We start from the raw sequence: 18,355 nt of genomic DNA, 5'->3' as shown, positions 1-18,355 counted from the left end.
ACAGTCTCCAAATGAGTTAAACTGCTCTAAAGGAGATACAACTTTTTCCTGGCAGGTTTGGAAATGTACGAAGAAGCTCTTGACTTGACCAGACAGCTTCCAACCACTTCATGCCTTGAAACATGTTGTTCCTGACACATTCCAGATAAACAAAATTGCGCTTTCTTCCCCATCCTGTTTAATACTGAATCCAAAATGGGAATAGATTCAAACTTTTCCTGATAATGTTTTAAGGAAGTGTCACTCCATTACATGCTGCTCCCTAGATTTTAGGGCAAATTTGAAAACAAGTGAAGCCCCAGTCTATTTTGTCTCCTTTTAATTTTCATTTTTATACAAAAATGGGTCTGGTATAGTCACATCAATAAGAACAAGCTGCGGTGTGCAGTCTGATAACAACAATCATATAAGGATTTAAAATACACTGTTTTATTGTTTGCAATAGCAATGTTAGTTTGCTTTTCCTTCTTAAATATCACCAACGCCAAACTGCTGAGCTTGAAATTCTTGGAAGTCCTCTGGGATAGTGTCTGAAAACAAGAAAATATGCAAAAGTTTAGTCTCTTCTAACAAAATCAAGGAGCACGTAAATTAATGAATTACCCACTTACTCCTTTTTTTTTTAGGTAATGTGCCTTCTCTTCTGTTTACACATTAAGAACTAACAGGGAGTGTTTTCAGTTTTAGCTGTGCACCACTGAAAAGCAGAGAGAAGCTAACAGGACGAGTGCTACAATGCCAGCCCATAATGGAATGCTATCAATCTTTGAATTACATTTCCACCTGAAAACTTTTTGGATCCTACTCTTCTCTTTTTATTAATAAACGCTGACCAGAAAGGCAGAAAAAGTGGTTACCTTGTTCTGCACCCCAGACATGTTTGTGGCATCAGCATCTCTATTTCTCATGTACCCTAATTCAACTTCCCTGCAATCGCTTCCCATGCCACAAATAGGTACGGAAACATCAACAGGGACCAACAGCAGCTGGTAGAAAAACTTTAAAATTGATGAAGGGAGTTGGAGACAGGTCAGTGCCTAAGAGTAACTACAATTCTGTTTGAAGTGTTGAGTTTGCAGTGTGACTTTGCCAGATCCCAGAACGTATTACCTGGACAGCCACAGAGCTAACCATAGAGCTAAAGCTGCAGCCAAAGATGGAGCCACAGCAAGGAAGCTCAACTGCACGACCTCAGCTTTGCTCTGATTATTTCCACCCTGAGACAGGACAAGTAACCAAACTGAAAAAAAGAAGTAACTGTATAAATACAGTATATAGAAAAGAAGGAGTAAGTCCTTTGCTTTTTTTTGATCACTCCTCTTCCTGAGGCTTGAAGATTATTTTTAAGCTTTTTTTGAAAGTGTAGGAACTTGACTGAAATGAAAGCAGGAATGCTTTGGGACTCCAGAGGCTTCTTTGAGTGCATTTCACGGACTTACTGCAGCACCTGCAGCAAAGCCATTGCCTGCTCACTGCCAGGAAAGTATCTACAACTTCAGTGGCAGCTTTGAAACATGTTTTCTGGGAAACCACATACTGTTCAAGACTCCTAGCAAATGATTTTTAATTGTAAGCACCACTGTCTAGAAGTTCCCCTGTTTAACCATGACCTTCAACTGCCAGCCTAGGTGTACCAAGTGCCCAAGAACCAGAGTCCGTCAACAGAACAAGCCACAGAGCCAGGGTCTGGCCATGCAGCAGCTGTGTCCCCTGCGGGCCTGATCTGGGCTTCTTGGATCCACAGAAAGCAAGTAAGGAAACTGTTGCAACTTGGCTGGCAACTTATTTTCCTAAGGCTGCCTCGGTCAGGTAGGGTTTGATGCTGAGAGGAGGGGGGCAGCTTCTCCAACCCCACTTCAAGCTAGTGGAACTGCTGCCAGGGCAGAAACACCCAGACATGATCAGCTTCTGCTTGGGTGACCAAGGTTTGAGTTACTCCATGTAGTGGGAGATCAGGGCTAAGCTGCAAGGGTCTTGCCCCAAGAAGAGTGAGCCAGCATGCTCCCACAGTCTGAGAAGGATTCCTCTGTGGGATAAAGGGCATCTTATGATCTTGTCCTCCCACAGACAGGAGCAACCAGCAAGTACCTGACTGACACCAATGCCCCTGGCTCTCCAGATTTATTTCACTTTTTACTCAGAGCTTAAGGTATCCTGTATACATGATGGCCTCAGTATATTGTGCATGTACAACTGCCACGGTTGGTTAGTTGTAAATAATGTTTCTAATTCTCTGATGACAGCTATACTACTTCACTGGCACAGTCTCTGCAGCACAGTGACTGCTCTGGGAGGAGCAGTTGTGAGGTGTTAGTTCCCGTCTGGCTGGGCTGCAGTGTCAGGGGAGGCATTTTACAGCTGTGAATAGTGTGTAAACGAAAAGCAAAGGAAAGGGTGCAAAATGGCTTAATCCAACAGCCACACTACCAGTTCTTCTTGGTCACTTGCTAGTTGTTAGCTAAAATGACATAACAGCAACATTACCATTGCAGCGATATTTCAGGTTGGACCAAATAATGTTTTCCTGAGAAAAGCAGAAAACTCCAAGCCGTCCTCCACGCATCGTGGTGTCTATAGTTACACCAGAGTCTGCCACTAGTTCAGAGCCTTCATAAAATCTTGCCCTTCATGAAAGCAAACAGAAGCTCTGTTAGGTCTTTTCCAAGGCTGCAACATTCACCAAAGCAATTTCGTTACCCGTGGTGACTCTAGTCTTAGACATGCTATCCTCTCCCACCTAGCCCAGGGGAGAAAAAGCAGTTAACATAGCTCCTCTGTAGGCTGGCAACTGGAGCAATGCTGCACACTGGCAAGAGCTGGGCAGGGAGGGTGTTTTGGTGGTGGTTGGTTTTTGACACATCCTACAAAAGCTTGGAGTGTGTTTTCCAGTAGTCAGTCAGACTAAGAGCTTTAACTCTTGAAAGTTTCCACAGTTGATAGTTGTAGGAGAAAGGGAGAACCAGACTAGGTCGGCTGAAGAAGGCCAAATGGATATGGTCTTACACAGTCTGAACCTAAACCTTTTTTTTTTTTTTTTTTTTTTTTAAACAGGCAAAGTTTCAAACAAACTGTTTGGAACCTTGAACTTGACTGAGAGTTCTTTAAAAATATGAATATGTTTAATTCCAGGAACAGTTTTGATGATCTGGCATCTTCTTGTTAGAAAACTCATTGGCAAATTCCCAAATTGCTCTGGGAACAGCTGCACCCTCCAGCTCCCCAGCGTGTGCACTGTACTGAGGGCTTGAGCAGGACCATGCTGGAGCCAGCTGGGCTGTTGCAGCACTGTCTACACCAAGTCCTCAGCCTCTGAGGTACTGGGTAAATGACTCAGAGGATGATGAGCCTGGAAAGCCCTGTTTTGGAAAAGACACCGCTGGTCTGACATGTAAGAAAACAGCACGTGGTAAAGAGAAAGAAAGTCCCTGTGTGTTTTCATAAAATGAGAAAAAAAAAACCAAACCCAATTCCTGTTATGTTCCTGAGTTTATTTCCTGATTTGCTGAGGCAGTTCAAAAGTAACTGTACAATGAATAGCACTTGTCTTCCAGATTTCCGTGGGAGAGGCTGGCTCTAGTGACTTTTTCCTAGGCTTCCTTGAAGCCTCAGAAAACCTCTGCTAGACACATAGGTCTGTAGCACCTGGCCTGAACAGACCACAGTGAGATGTGGACAGAGAGCTGGCAAAAGTTCGCTTTAGGCCTGGTTTCCTTTCGGTTTTGAAGGATTTAGTGACGTTAATTTTGCTACCTTTCCGAATCGCAGGGGGCATTAATTAGGCTGGCTTGAGAGACTGCAACCACAGGCAGATGCTTGCTCGTGAAGCAGCTTCACAAACAGCTTGGCCTAAACAGAAGTTGCCACCTAAGATCCAGTCACTACTGCCCTGTGGCTGGAACACAAAAACTGACAGTGTAAATGTTCTTAATCCAGTACAGCATGAAGTCAAACATGCTCACTCCGACTACCTCTGAAGATGATACTCTGCACCAAAAAAGTGGAATAATTATACCATCAAGTTACTGCATCTCAACCACAGGGTGGTGGTATTTTGAAAACAACTGACTTACCTGTATTTCTGTTCTATTACAAGGTTATAAACCCTGAGCTGATGATGCCGGAGCAGTTTCTTTTCTGCATTTTAACATCAACCTTGATCTACAAGTATAATTCCTGCTGATTTGGATGTTGCAGAATGAAACATTTCCATCTGCCTGGTGAAATTTTTTTAAATCACTTTTTTTTTTCCTTTTCAAACAACAAAGTAAGAATACATAACATGCACTACATAGCTTCGACAAACTTTCTGAATATACACTATGTAATCTCAAACCTATCATGTCAAGACAATTACTGATCTTACCTTTAAGTGGACAACCTTTACTAATTCTGTTATCCCAGAATATGTAAATGAACTATCACAATTCCAACACAAATATTCTAAAAGACCTTTTTCAGATCAGTGGCCAGTAGCAGCTTGCAAAACAAGGTATTAATGCCAGAAAAGGGCTTATTAGGGTAGGGCACAGTAACCACAGCCAAATGGTACAAAACTTCCTATGAAAAGAATTACAGGCTGAATTTGAAAAGTCTAACCTGCTATGACGTTTCATCAGTGCAAAGCCCAGACATATTATAAATTCTCAGATTCATTGTCTGATTTACATGTCGAGAAGCAACAGTTTAGGCAGACGTCTATCTGTACGCACCTCATCTATCCTTTCCTCTCTTACCTGATATAACCAATTTGGGGTCTGTGCTGCAAGAACCAGCGGTAGGAGACTTTGTCTTTCCACCCTACATTGCGGGGGTCCTTCCAAAGCAGCCTGACCTGGTCAATGGTGTCCCCTGTATGCCAGAGGGAGTTGCGGAGGTGCTCACCAGGGCCGGTCTTGGATTTCACAGCCTGCAGAAATACAGTTTTTCAATGCTGACCACAGAGAATATCACTTCCAGGAGCTCTAAGTCATTTTGCCATGGGCAGCAGGTCTGCAGAAGCACCCTCCATCCTGCTTATAAGCCCCTAACTTCTCTTGTATAACTGCTGCCACTGCTTGTGTGGAAAAGCAACTGAGTACCTGGGCCAAGGAGGAGGAGGTAATTTGACCAGTTTCAGTCAGAGCCACAATGAGAGTGGAGACTAAACGCTCCAGCTGATGAGCAGAGGCAAGACTGGAGATGAAGTTCCTTAAAAGATGGTGCTATTAAAAGGGCTGTGTGGCAGATGCCTGACTTATCAGTTTTGACACCTGTTGCAGGGAGAGAACAGCAGTTGGGCAGCACAGCTGACACACAGTGTGATGGCTTGGCCAATGGATGGCATGATGGCTTAGCCCACAGCAGCTGGATGGCAGGGTGGCATGGCCAACACATAGCAAGATGGCACAGCCAGGCTGTGGTGACCACTGTGTCCCCAGCTAGGAGCCAAGAGCGGTACCTTTAGCTGAATGCCAGGCTCTGCAACAGCTCTGAAGGGAGTTGCTTGCCAGTACGTCTGTTCAGTCTGTTTCCACATTACCACGTAAAAGCTTGAGCTGTCTTGATAACCAAAAATAAAGCCAGCGTAGTCATCATCTGTCACTGTGTTCACATGAAAAGTGCCCTCAAAGTCAACGCCGTTAAAAGCTGTGTAACCTGAGGACGCACACAAGTTAAAAAAAAAAGTCTTCAGAAAATGAGTTCACATCCTGTAAGTTTTCTGCTGTAAAATTTGAATCTTAGAAAAGGGTACATACCAACAGCAAGGCCAGGATCACTGTTCATAGTCTGCACAATTTCCATGCCCTGTACGAGTAAAAACAGGGTGGTTAGCATGTGTGATGAGCTGGGTTGGCTAATCCTAGCAGTCTCTTCTGGCCTCCCTCTAACACCCTGTCCATCTGTCTCCTCCATGTGCTCACAACATGTCTGTAAGACTTCTAGCTCTGAACTACAATCAAATACTAATGTTTCAGCTGCTGTGTTCCCTGAGTCAGGAAGGATCTTTCTTTTCCCCCTGCATAAGTGGATTTTCTCTCCCTACCCCAGTCTTCTCAAAATCACTGAACCTGTCTAGAATTGGAGATGGGATGGGAAGATGGAAAGAGGGTGAGGTCTGGAGGGGGGTGAGGGGCTAGAGAGCTTTTCCTAGGCTTAGCTTATACTGTTTGATCATGGAGTTTGGGATTAAACAGACTGCCAGGACTGGGTTAACAAAGGTGTATACATCTCAGTGGGCTTGGCAGAGACTTTGGCAATGGGAATAAATTGCACATTCCTTGTGACTCAGAACACATTAGCCTCCTGAAGGCTAAAATTTGTTAGTGTAAGTAACAGTGATTGGACTCCACATAGGAGTAAATGTTCTGCTATAGAGCAGGTCAGACTTTCAAATTCAGGGAAAGATTCATGAAACCTTGCTACAGAAATATTTCAATAGGGTGACACAAAAGTCTCCTGTTTGCCTTCTTGGCAGTGGCAAAATCCACCCAGAACAAGTTGACCATCCTGTAGTTAATTTTAGATTATTAGGAGCACCAAGCCCCAAGCTATCACATGCTAAAAGCAAGTTCCTTCATTATAACTCCTGTAGAATAGCCAACCAACCTGCAGCTCTACTTTTCACTTGTTTGCCAGAGGTCCAGCAATTACAAAGACAGTTTTGCTGTAGTTTTTAAATGCATTTTTCTCAGACAGGTAAGAAAGACCAGATGCATTTTTACCTGGTTCAGAACCACCCAATTGGGATCAATTTGAGCATCCCCCTCTGGGTCCAGCACCACTGTTTGATACGCTCTGAAGTCTGTCAAGGTGATCTCTGCATTCTCAGGGCACACATCGATCCGATCAATCACTGTATCCTGGTCAAAATCAGACTCGCAGATATCCCCGACTCCATCACCTGAATGCATCAGAGAAGTGAAAGCAGGTTTATGGTGCAGCAAGCAGCCACATCTGTATAAGCCACTTGATCAGTGTGTCTGAGAAGCAGGTGGAGTCTCAGGTCAGACGGCTGTAGTGCCTGGGGAGGGGACCTCTGTCTTGGCCAAAGGACCCCTGCAGGTTGCGGGTTCCTCCTGGCATAAGCATAGGCACATGAGGTGACTGTCGGATTCTGGTGCACATGTAATGCCTGAGAAAGGATGTATTGCCTAAGCACCGAAATGGCTCCTGAAGGCCCATCTTACCATTATCATCTTCCTGCCCTGGGTTGGGGACCAGCCTGCAGTTGTCAGGGCCTGGGGGCAAGAGGTCAGGAATGCCATCGTTATCATCGTCCTCATCACACTCGTCACCCAACCCATCCTTATCCGTGTCCAGCTGGGAGCTGTTAATGATGGTGGGGCAATTGTCTGTGCTGTCCTGGTGCCCATCACCGTCACTATGAGCACAGAGACAAAAAGAAATGTCACGCCAACATCAGCTCCTGCCTCTGCATGGGGGACAGCATGGGTACCTGAGTGGGAAATGCATGGAAGCATGCCCAGAGCTGGAAATAGACCAGTGGGGCACCACGACCTGGTGTCACTCAGGTAGCTGAACAGCGAGGAGACAAGGAACAAACAGAGACTGTATGATATGGTGGCAGGAAGATGAAGACTAAGCCTGGAGCTATAAAAATACTCAGGTAAGGAAAAGGAAAAGATGTGTGACATGGAGTGGGAAAAAATACCAGAGCCCAAGATCTCAAACAACATCCACTCCTAAAGAGTGTAGTAAGGCACATCCGACAAGTGCAGTGTCATCAATCAAAAGGCACCCCTGAGATAGCAAGAGCTCAACAGCTGAGGTCCCTTGTCACACATGTTGCCCAAAAGTGTCTTGGTGCTCATGAATGTTCAGGTGTGAATGTGAGTGAAAATTTATGGGAGACTCTGCATGAAACCTGCCATCAGTCTTGTTTAAAAACAGGCACTGCTTTCACCCTCCTGCATAGCAGGTTTTGTTACATTTCACTACTGCAGGGGAGCTGCACAGTAAGAAACAGAGGAGAAAGTCTGTAGCTCCCAAGCACCCACCCAGTCCATGACTGCATCAGCTGGTTGCAGTGAAGAGTCACAAGAAACAAGGACACAGACTACAGAAAAGGGTTTAGGAAGTTATGGGGTGGCTGCATTGTTTCCCCAAGCCAACAGTACCGTGCATCTGTGCAAAAAACATGGCCTGAAGTCAGGTGTGTGTTTCTGGCGATAACCAGGCACGTTCCGCCTCAGCAGCTTTTTGCCTAGCACAGGCAGGGCAGAAGTGACATGCAGCCAAATTAAGGCAGTGCTGCAGCTTATAGCTATACATATTCTCACCTATCTCTCCCTGCTCATGAAAAGTGCTTTAATTTTAGGTCAGAGCAACTAACGTTTGCACATTCTTGAGTCAAAAAGCAATGATGACCATGCACATATATGTATTGCAAGGTTAACCTCAGGCAAAGCTACAGCATTTCTACCAGGAAATGCTTCAAACACATTAGTTAGGTTTAAGGAAAAAAAAGAAAATTATATCCTTTTTTAAAACAGGAAAAAACCAGACCATATCTTCTTAAGAGTAAAACAGCTCCCAGCTGGGGGCCTTGGCAGCTACTGACCCAAGACTGGGAATGCTCCCTGCAGAGGTGGGGAAGTGGGCTCCCCAGTGGGCTCTGGGCTTATCTTCCCAGACAACAGCACCCACCAATGGCCTTGCAGTGAGACCCTGAAGCCATCTGTGGCTGGTGAAATGTTGTGCCAGCACAGGCACAGGATTTATCACTTCCCTTTCCTCTTGCTTTAAGTTAAGAGCACAGGGGAGGACTTGCTACCCCCAAAGCTGGTTATGCAGAAGCTGCTTCCAGCCAGGCGTTAGCAGCTTGTCATGGGACATCCTCCCCTGAACGCTCAGGACATGTAAAAGCCATAAAGCAGCCCTGCCACTCCTGCTGTGCTAAAGCAAAGGGGGTTATATGCAAATGTTCTGCACTTGATAATAAAATTCTGTTTCTGAAACACTAGGTTCTTAAGGAAAAACATGCAGCCCTTAACTGAAATTTCTGCTAGACAAAAAAAAAAAGAAAAGAAAAAAGAAAGGGGAAAAAAAAAAAAGAAAGGAAAGATGAAAGAAAGGTAAAGAAAAGAAAAAAAATGTTACCTCATAAGAAGCTCTGAGCAGTGCCCTGGGTTTTACAACCAGAGAACTACTCTAAATGTCATTTCCACAGGAAGCCTGTGTGAACATGGGGCTACAGGTGAAGGGCTCCGTAACTACTGCTACAGGGAAGTAAACCAACAAGGTTTCTGAAATAACATCTCTTTGAACAGGTATTGGAATTAAATCCAGGCTAGTCTGAGTGATTACAGCTCTCCAGGAATCAGTAGCGTGCTTCAGCTCAAGACTAGCCTCTTTTACTTCCCTGCTGCTCTTACAAGCCACAACACAGCATACCTGTCCTGATTGGTATCGCAGGAATCTCCAACAAGGTCATTGTCAATGTCTGACTGCAAAAAGGAAACAGAGAAAGTTCCAGTATCAGCTGCTGAGAGCATCTATTAACATGGCAGTACTAAACCAAAACACAACCACATTAAATACAATTAAAATAAAAGCATGGAAAAACATTTGGTTTACAAAAAAAATTCTTTGTTTGATTTGTGATAGTTCAAGCAAGATGAGTAGTCCAAGCAAGATTCCTCTACTACTGTGAATAAGTATCCCTCATCTCTAACCAAGGTTGATTTCTTAAGCAGCTTTAAAAATCTACCATGTTTCTCTAAAGCTTCCAGCATTTTTTATTACTCACATGTGGCCTAATTGGAATTCAAAACATATGAAAAGTCTCACTGACTTCTCACCTAGGAGCAGAGACAGTTTTGCTAAATAAGGACTCCAGGATTTTGTCCTAATTAAAAAAATACCAAGTGTAACTAAACCACACCACTGTGTAGAGTCCGGCTTTGGACTCCAGGGGACGGGAGCATGCTGACATTTCAGAGCATGACAGCAGAAGATAATGGAAGGGCAGAGGTGCTAACAGCATCCCAAGCTAAAAGAATATATCTGGTAGCTCCACTCTCCCATGTCAGGAGTCTGAAGCTCCGTAAAACTTCCCTGAATAATTACTGCTAAAAGATAAACACTGTGGCTGCATGTGCTGCCTCATTCTCTTGCATCTTTTTGGACCTCAGCAGTCCCTCTCCCTAAACCAGGGTATTTTTTCCTTCTGCCTACTAACCTGGTTTGGGTTGCTGATTGTAGGGCAGCTGTCACAGGCATCACCAACACCATCATTATCCCTGTCATCCTGGTCTTGGTTGGGGATCCTCTGACAATTATCCAAAAGGTTCTTAATACCTAGCAAGAAGTGGATATTAGTTAAAAACAATTCCCATATTTGATATTGGACAACATAAACATCAAGAACAGTAAAGACCTTATTCCTTTTCAGCAACTACTTAATCTTGCAATGACATTATAAGCCTGCATAGCAAATCCTTCTTATGTGTGCATCCATTAATTTATTAGAAGTTAGAAATATCTTGCTAAAGAACAGCTTTCAATGCTATCACACACACTTCATTAATTACACACAATTCATTCTATCCTGTTCCTATATCACAGCTTACAGGGTGGGATGTTTCATCTTTGTTATTACATTTGAAGGGCTGTTATTTTTTCACTTCTTTCAAACCTCCTACAACAATGAAAATAATTCAGTATGTAGCTTTTGGGCATCTGGGACAGACAGCAGCTGGGTACTCTGGGCCATGTTCATACCTTTAAGGAATTACTGAATGACCAATTACCTTAACTTATACATGAAAAGTGGGCTGGTTTATCTGTTATAGTGTTCAATGCTTCCAATGGAGGCTAAAAAGATATATATTAATCTAAATGAAAAGGATTCCAAACACAGGTTTAATGAAGAAAGATTTAGCAGCTGGAGACAGGAAATCTAACACATGGCATGTTCTGGGCAAGTTTCAAGAACATCAGAGAAGCTGGAAGGGAAGAATTACCAACCATCTCCATCCATGTCATCATCACAAGCATCTCCTTTCCCATCACCATCTGTGTCCCTCTGGTCATTATTCAGGACATTGCGGCAGTTGTCACAAGCATCTCCAAAGATATCTTGGTCAGCATTTCTCTGGTTAACATTGGGAGCCAACACACAGTTATCCTGCAAGAGACACATACCCAAATCAGACAAGAACTGGGCTCCAAATCCATAATTTCTACTTTGTAACTCTGATATTTATTTATTTCTACTTTCACGAAGAATTATTACTGTGAGCAATGTCACAAAACATGATTTTACTTTAATATTAGCTCTGGATCAGATTTCACTGGCTCTCTCAAAGCTCTGCTTTGAACCACACTGTGGGAACCCTGAACACAAACACCTATCATAAGGTTTTATTTATAACTTCGAGTTCTGATTCTCATTTTGTACGCATCCAAGTTAAGTAACCTGTTCTGGCGCCCTGGCTTCCTTACATGGTCCCTCTCAAAAGCTGCAGTTCAGAGACCCTGACAGGGCTTGTAGATACTCTTGGTGAAAGGCTGTTGCCCCCTTCTGGTAGAGACTCAAACCAAAGCTGAAACATGGGAAAACGTCTTTCTGATGCAAAAAGGGACAGGTCTTTTTTGGGTTTTTGTCAGCCAAGCTGTTGTTGACTCCCTAAGACCATCAGGAGGCCCATGGAGAAAACTTCATTTTGAAGTGGTGTAAATTTCCCTCTCCCACCTAGCACACCCAGTTCCTCTCACACCTGCACATGCAGAGGCAGAATAGAGCTTAGCAATGACATAGAAGTTATTGATTGCGAAGGTGCTGAACCTGAACATAGATTTACAGTTGAAGGAGGATTTAACATCTTTCCTTACAGAACATTAATAAACCCAGCTGTTTCGAGCTACTGGAATTTAGGGTTGAGGGTTGGCCTCTGTGGCAAAACAGCCTAAACCAGACTTTCTCTGGTTATCAGTCTGCCCTAGCTCAACATGGACATTTGTACTCTGGATAGAGTGTTCTTGTTTTCTTGAAAGCGCATTAAGCAATACCACAGACGGATCTTAATGCAGAACAACAGTGGGCATGTGAGAATACAGGGTTGAACACAAAAGAGATTTTACCATCTGAATTTATTCTCTGATATATTCTGCAATAGTGTTCCCACATGGAAACCTCTTCCACTTCGAGAACAAGATTCAAAGTTTTTTCAAGTTATTGACAAGACAACTGTTAATTTATCTGGGTTTTGGATCCCTTATGGAATGTGACATCAGGTCAACCTGCTTTTTAAAAAGGAAGACACTAGTGCAAGCAGTATTCCTGAAGACCATGCTATGGGAAAGCGTGACAGAAGGGCACAAGTTCTGTAAACAAAAAACTCTAGAATTCAGTGCTAAAACATGATAATGGAGCATACACTGGTGAGATTTAAGGCTGGGTGGGATAGCCTGGCTTTTTTAGGTCTTATAATATTGAGCATTACACAAAAGAAAAAGACAGGATTTAGAGAGCTGCTGACAGTGACGGGAATGGGATAATCTTTGGCAAAGAGTAGTGAGCCAGATTTCAAAATCACTGCCTATTGCAGTACATGAAATCCGTATGTTTGCACAGATCCCAGCACCCTGACCTATACATCTGACCTGCTCATTGGGAATGCCATCTCCATCCGCATCGTCGTCACAGGCATCTCCAATCCCATCACCATCAGCATCTTCTTGTCCAGAGTTTGGGACGAATCTACAATTGTCCTAGACAAAAAAAATGGGATGTGTCTGGTGTTCTATGGGTAAACTGGATGCCTTCAAAATTTGAATGACTCTTTATATTATTGTTTTAATTAATCAAATTAAATACAATTTATCCCAAGGAATTCAGCAACTTGAAAAAAGATTAATATATCTAGTCATGTTTCTTCCACTCTTCATCCCTTTATGCTCTTAATTATTATAGGATTAAGAAAGAATTTCTTACCTTTCTGCAGTTTTCAGCAGAACATGAGAGTTCTTCATTAGGGTAGCCATCAATGTCAACATCTTTTCCACAAATATAACCATCACCAGCCCAGCCAATGCCACACTATCAATAAAACAACATGGTAGTACTACCAAAAGGTTAATGAGTCACTGTTGCAATATTCAAGAGGGAAACCCCATATCAATCTTGAAAACACTAATATACAGAAGGCATGGACAGATACTGAAGTACAATAAGGTACACTTCAGCATCTCTGTGTGGAAAGAAAATCTTTGTTTCGAGTTCTCTATATCTAGGCACAGCTAGAAAGAGCTCAGACTTGATGTTAAATGGAATGTGTGCCTGCAACACCTAATGATTTCAGTGGGAGCCATAGATTTCTCTTACAATGGTCAGGAGTCAATTTTGGTTCCCCTCCCACAGATGCAGAAAAAGAAAAAAGGCAACCTACGCAGAATATGCACCTAGCATCTCAGCACGGGGCCTATGGTTACATGGGATGAATATGTTTTTTTCAGTATCTCAAGAATACATCTGCAACTAGAGGAAGTTTTAAGAGAAAACTGTGCTGACAGTTACTCAGTTTGCATCAGCAAAGCAAGTGCATCTGGCACACAACTTTCTCCTAGCCAATTAAATTGGTACTGTTTCAAACCTATGCCTAATTTGTGTTGTAACTGAAGATACATGCATAGAACTGCATGTCACATTCTGGCCTCCCACTGAAATGAGAACTTGCCCAACACAAGTATCTAAGCATCTTTCCATTACAGCATGGACTTAAAATATCCTAGATTCTTCTTTGAAATAGTTGTACTTAAAAATGAGACCAAAGGAGGCGCCAGCAATAGCATCCAAATTTGGGACACAGGATTAGTCTCTTGCTTCCCTTTGCAAGCTGGAAAAACAGTAACATACTTCAGTTAGACTCTTACAATGGAAGTTCATATGCCACTCGGTGCTCCTCTGCTCCCGCAGCTGGAAAGCACAGTACAGCCTACTTCTGCCTAGAATCTGTGTTCTCACTTGGAGAAATACCCTCTCTGTCAGCAGGCAAATACAGGCACGTTGGGTAGGCAGGGAGGATCCCTACTCACAGCTGTGTAGCTGAGGACGAGGAGAGGAATTTGTCCTTGTGATGTCTTCTGTGGAGTGACACTTGACAGCCCTTTCTGAGGAGACTACAGAAAGTCTACAAAAGCCATTCCCAAAAGACCTAAATTACGCAGACACAGCAAATATGGCACACGAGTACAACTGCCTTACAGACATCCTGCAAGAAGAAAACAACTGCAAGACAGACTCAGACTGGTTATGTCTGTGGCTGTTCTGGGTCATTCAACTGTATAAAATGATCCCAAAGGCTTTGTCAGTTCAGACTAAAAAAAGGTGATTTTTCACTGTACAAATGCATGAATTTATGAACTCACAATACATGTCACCTCTCCTCTCCTCTCCTCAATACAACGGGCATGGACACTGCATGGATTGAGGGCTCGACTTCTGCAGCTCTTCTCAGCCTGGCATCCCCTGGCTTGGTCTCCTGTGTATCCTGGTTTGCACTGGCCACAGTGGTAAGACCCCTGTAAGAACAAAAAGTTACTAGCCGGCCTTTAACATGACTTACTTTTCTTTTAAAGCAAGCCTGTGAGCAAGGTTCATATCACACTGCTTATGTTGTGCAAGTGTAGTTTTTCATCCACTGGGGCCTCTTGCACTGTGAACAACCTTTATTTTCTATGTGAAATTCAGGTTTGGCTCCCACAATGCATGCTGGAAAACAAACTCAACTCTTGCCTGTTTAGATCAGCCTTTTGTTAAGCCATAGAAAAGTCATGCAGCAGCAAAAGCTTTTTCATGATGTCTTGTCCCTGCCAGCATTACTCTGAGCTGCTTCCAGGTGGCCAAGACTTTGTGTGAAATTCTAAGCAGCACCTGCTTAATCAGATTGGATGCTCTTATTTTAGGGTAAAGCAGCCCCATCAGTTTATCTAAACTCAGCTGGGCATAACTTTTAATCAAATAGAGGCAAGAAAATTCAGTATGTCTTTGCCTCATTTTATTTTTTTTAACTGGAATGTTTTTAAGCCAATTTGAGTTAAATGTTGTTCTTCAGAAAAGAATTCAGGAGTTGAAGATGTAGTCATCCTCATTTACACTGCAATAAGAACATCCATGTAACCTTTTGCAGTGGTTTACCTAGATGCATACATATATGTTTTATATTTGTGTCACTCTTTTGTAAACAAACCTGAAGGAGCTATGCTAAGGAATCTCAGTGTGTGCTGGGACAATCACTACATGAGGTATAAATGAATAAATGCTGATAAGAAGGAATCGTCTTTAGATATCTAAATGCGGCTTTTGTCTCTGTCTCACATACTTGTAGATTTATGACCTATGACAAAAAAGTTAATTGAAAACACTGTTTTTTCCTTATAGAGAATAATTATTTTTGATATGTCAATGAACTAAAACAGCCAAATCTCCTACAAACTTGTGCACCCTTTGTGAAACTGAGGCACTTCACACAACTTTACTCTTCCCGTACAAAGCCTGCTGGAGGAACTGTCAGGATTGTCCTAATCCACCACAATGGAGAGATATATTTACTACCCAGATGAGTGTTATTTTTGTCCTCTGTTCCTAGCTTCATTCCAGACTTTAACTCTGTGCTGTCTGCATACTTTCAGGCTGAAAATGAAGATATGCAGACAACTGAAGAGTAGAATAATTAGTGGTCCATGCAAATGATATAGCCTATATAAAACATACCAGCCAACACACTTTCTCCTGATTGACATGCCGGGTAATAACTTCTGGAGTCTGCTGAATTTCTTAGTATATTCTGTCCTGTATCAAGCGCTAGTATGCATTAAAATAGCCTTTAAGGCTGCATGTCCAGATCAAACTGTTTCTAAAGGGAGACAGGAGTAAAAAACCCAGTGCTGCTCTGACATGTGGCAGGCCACTTGCTGCCTTCTGCAAACAGGGCCTGATGGGCCTCTGAAGAGACCTAGTCATGCCATAAGATACAACATGTGACAGAAATGTTCTAGATATGTAAAAAAAAAAAAAAAAAAGAAAAGAAGAAAAAGGAGAGACGCATATTGAACAGTGAAAGCAGTCCTAGAAAAACAAGGTTATTTGTGAGGAAAGCACACCATTTGGAACACTACTAATAACCTCAACAACACCTAGCTGCAAAAAGGACCGTATTTACACCTGTAGGATACTTTTAAACGTTCTCTTGCTATGGATAAAGCCTGCTCTGTGCAGCCAGCTACAGAACAGTATTTGACAGTGGTGCAAGTGGCACATACAGGACAACTGGGTGATCAGGCCCAGCCAGCACAGGTTTATGAAAGGTAGGTCCTTTTTGACCAACCTGATCTCCTTCTACGACAAGATGACCCACCCAGTGGATGAGGGAAAGGCTGTGGACATTGTCTGCCTGGACCATAGTAAAGCCTTTGACATCATCTCCCACAGCATTCTCCTGGGGAAACTGGCTGCTCGTGGCCTGGATGGATGTACTCTGCGCAGGGTAAAAAGCTGGCTGGACGGCCAAGCCCAAAGATTGGTGGTGAATGCAGTTACATCCAGCTGGCGGCCGGTCACCAGTGGTGTTCCCCAGGGCTCAGTGCTGGGGCCAGCTCTGTTCAGTATCTTTATCGGCGCTCTGGACGAGGGGATCGAGTGCACCCTCAGTAAGTTTGCAGATGACACCAAGCTGGGCAGCAGCGCTGATCTGCGGGAGGGCAGGAGGCTCTGCAGAGGGGTCTGGACATGCCGGACCGGTGGGCCGAGGCCAGCTGGATGAGGTTCAAGAAGGCTCCGTGCCGGGTCCTGCAGCTGGGTCACACCAGCCCCACACAGCGCTACAGGCTGGGGCAGAGCGGCTGGAAAGGGCCTGGTGGGAAAGGGCCTGGGGGTGCTGGTCGGCAGCCGGCTGGGCATGAGCCAGCAGGGTGCCCAGGTGGCCAAGGAGGCCAGCAGCACCCTGGCTGGTGTCAGAAGCAGTGTGGCCAGCAGGGCAAGGGAAGGGACTGTCCCCCTGCACTGGGCACTGGTGAGGCTGCACCTCGAACCCTGTGTTCAGGTTTGGGCCCCTCACTGCAGGAGGGACGTAGAGGGGCTGCAGCGTGTCCAGGGAAGGGCAAGGGGCTGGGGAAGGGGCTGGAGCACAAGGCTTGTGAGGAGCAGCTGAGGGAACTGGGGCTGTTCAGCCTGGAGAGGAGGAGGCTCAGGGTACATCTTGTCACTCTCTACAGCTCACTGAAAAGAGGTTGCGACAAGGTGACTGTTGGTCATTTCTCCCAAGTAATAAGTGGCAAGATGAGAGGAAATAGCCTCAACTTGTGCCAGGGGAGGTTTAGATTGGATATTAGGAAAAGTTTATTCACTGAAAGTGTTGTCAGGCATTGGAAGAGGCTGCCCGGGGAAGAGGTTGCATCACCATTCCTGGAGATATTTAAAAGATGTGTAGATGTGGCACTTTTGGACATGGTTTAGTGGTGGACTTGGCAGTACTAACGGTTGGACCCAATCTTAAGTGTTTTTTCCAGCATAAATGATTCCATGATTTACTGTTTCTAAGTAAAAGATCCAATTTGCTTCATAGCATTACAATGGTTGTACACTCCTTCTACTGGATCCTAACATCTTTCAAACCATTTCTACTTCTGATACAGTGTTCTCCTGGATTTAATATCTATGGGTATGAAAAGTGTTGTACCAATTGCAGCTCTCCTCCTCTCTGTACTTATTTAGAGGGATGTCTGGTACTGTATAAATACCCTAACAAAGCGAAGATGTTACTCCTATAAAAAGAGCACCCAGGGGATCAGCTTGCTGCAGCAGTTCCCAGGTGGGAAGAGGTGGGGAGAAGCAGAGATTTATCTTTCAAAGGAGGTTCCTTACAATAACATACTCATAAACACACATAACTGGCTGGTGTGAAGAGAAGAGTTCCTGCTATTCCTCAGGAAAGTGATAAGGATACAACTGAGATGGGCATGTTAATGACAAATGAAGTATTGATTTTTTAATTGTTAGTCAGGAAAGAGGAAAAGATTCTTTGGTTTAGATGAAGCCAACAAACAAATTGTACTATTCAGCTCTTCAATCAGAGACATAAAACTAATCTTAGCCACTTGGAATTTTAAAGCAACCAATTTTTTAAAGCCAGATACGAAAAGGTGCTTACCAAAGTGTTTATGCAATGGGAATTTGGAACGCAGAGTCCAAGTCCACCATTCTGACATTCATCAATATCTAAGCAGACCTAGCAATAAAGAAAATCGACATGTAATAAAAACAATGTCAATTTCAGCTCCAAGTCTGAAGAAAAGCCACTAAAGTTTAAGTCCAGAAAAGAGCCACAGCCTCTCCTGAAACCACTCTCAGAATGGC

General features: G+C 43.6%; 1 protein-coding gene across 1 annotated transcript in view; it reads right to left on the bottom strand.

Annotated features, from left to right (window-relative positions):
* Positions 1–302: 302 nt before the first annotated feature.
* THBS4 (thrombospondin 4) overlaps positions 303–18,355 on the bottom strand; it is a 45,420-nt gene continuing 27,367 nt past the window's right edge. Inside the window, exons 9-22 of the mRNA XM_040580254.1 lie at positions 18,150–18,227; positions 14,371–14,523; positions 12,938–13,042; positions 12,607–12,714; positions 10,969–11,128; positions 10,181–10,299; positions 9,394–9,446; positions 7,167–7,360; positions 6,702–6,880; positions 5,736–5,784; positions 5,438–5,634; positions 4,734–4,906; positions 2,485–2,624; positions 303–530 (exon numbers count right to left, since the gene is read on the bottom strand). Coding sequence (XP_040436188.1) covers positions 469–530; positions 2,485–2,624; positions 4,734–4,906; positions 5,438–5,634; positions 5,736–5,784; positions 6,702–6,880; positions 7,167–7,360; positions 9,394–9,446; positions 10,181–10,299; positions 10,969–11,128; positions 12,607–12,714; positions 12,938–13,042; positions 14,371–14,523; positions 18,150–18,227 — 1,770 coding nt within the window. The 3' untranslated portion in view covers positions 303–468. The remainder of the gene's footprint in view (positions 531–2,484; positions 2,625–4,733; positions 4,907–5,437; positions 5,635–5,735; positions 5,785–6,701; positions 6,881–7,166; positions 7,361–9,393; positions 9,447–10,180; positions 10,300–10,968; positions 11,129–12,606; positions 12,715–12,937; positions 13,043–14,370; positions 14,524–18,149; positions 18,228–18,355) is intronic.

The sequence above is a fragment of the Falco naumanni genome, chromosome Z, assembly GCF_017639655.2.
Source record: "Falco naumanni isolate bFalNau1 chromosome Z, bFalNau1.pat, whole genome shotgun sequence".
NCBI lineage: Eukaryota > Metazoa > Chordata > Aves > Falconiformes > Falconidae > Falco > Falco naumanni.
Note: the sequence above shows the minus strand (reverse complement) of the source record. Positions and strands in the feature narration are given on the sequence as shown.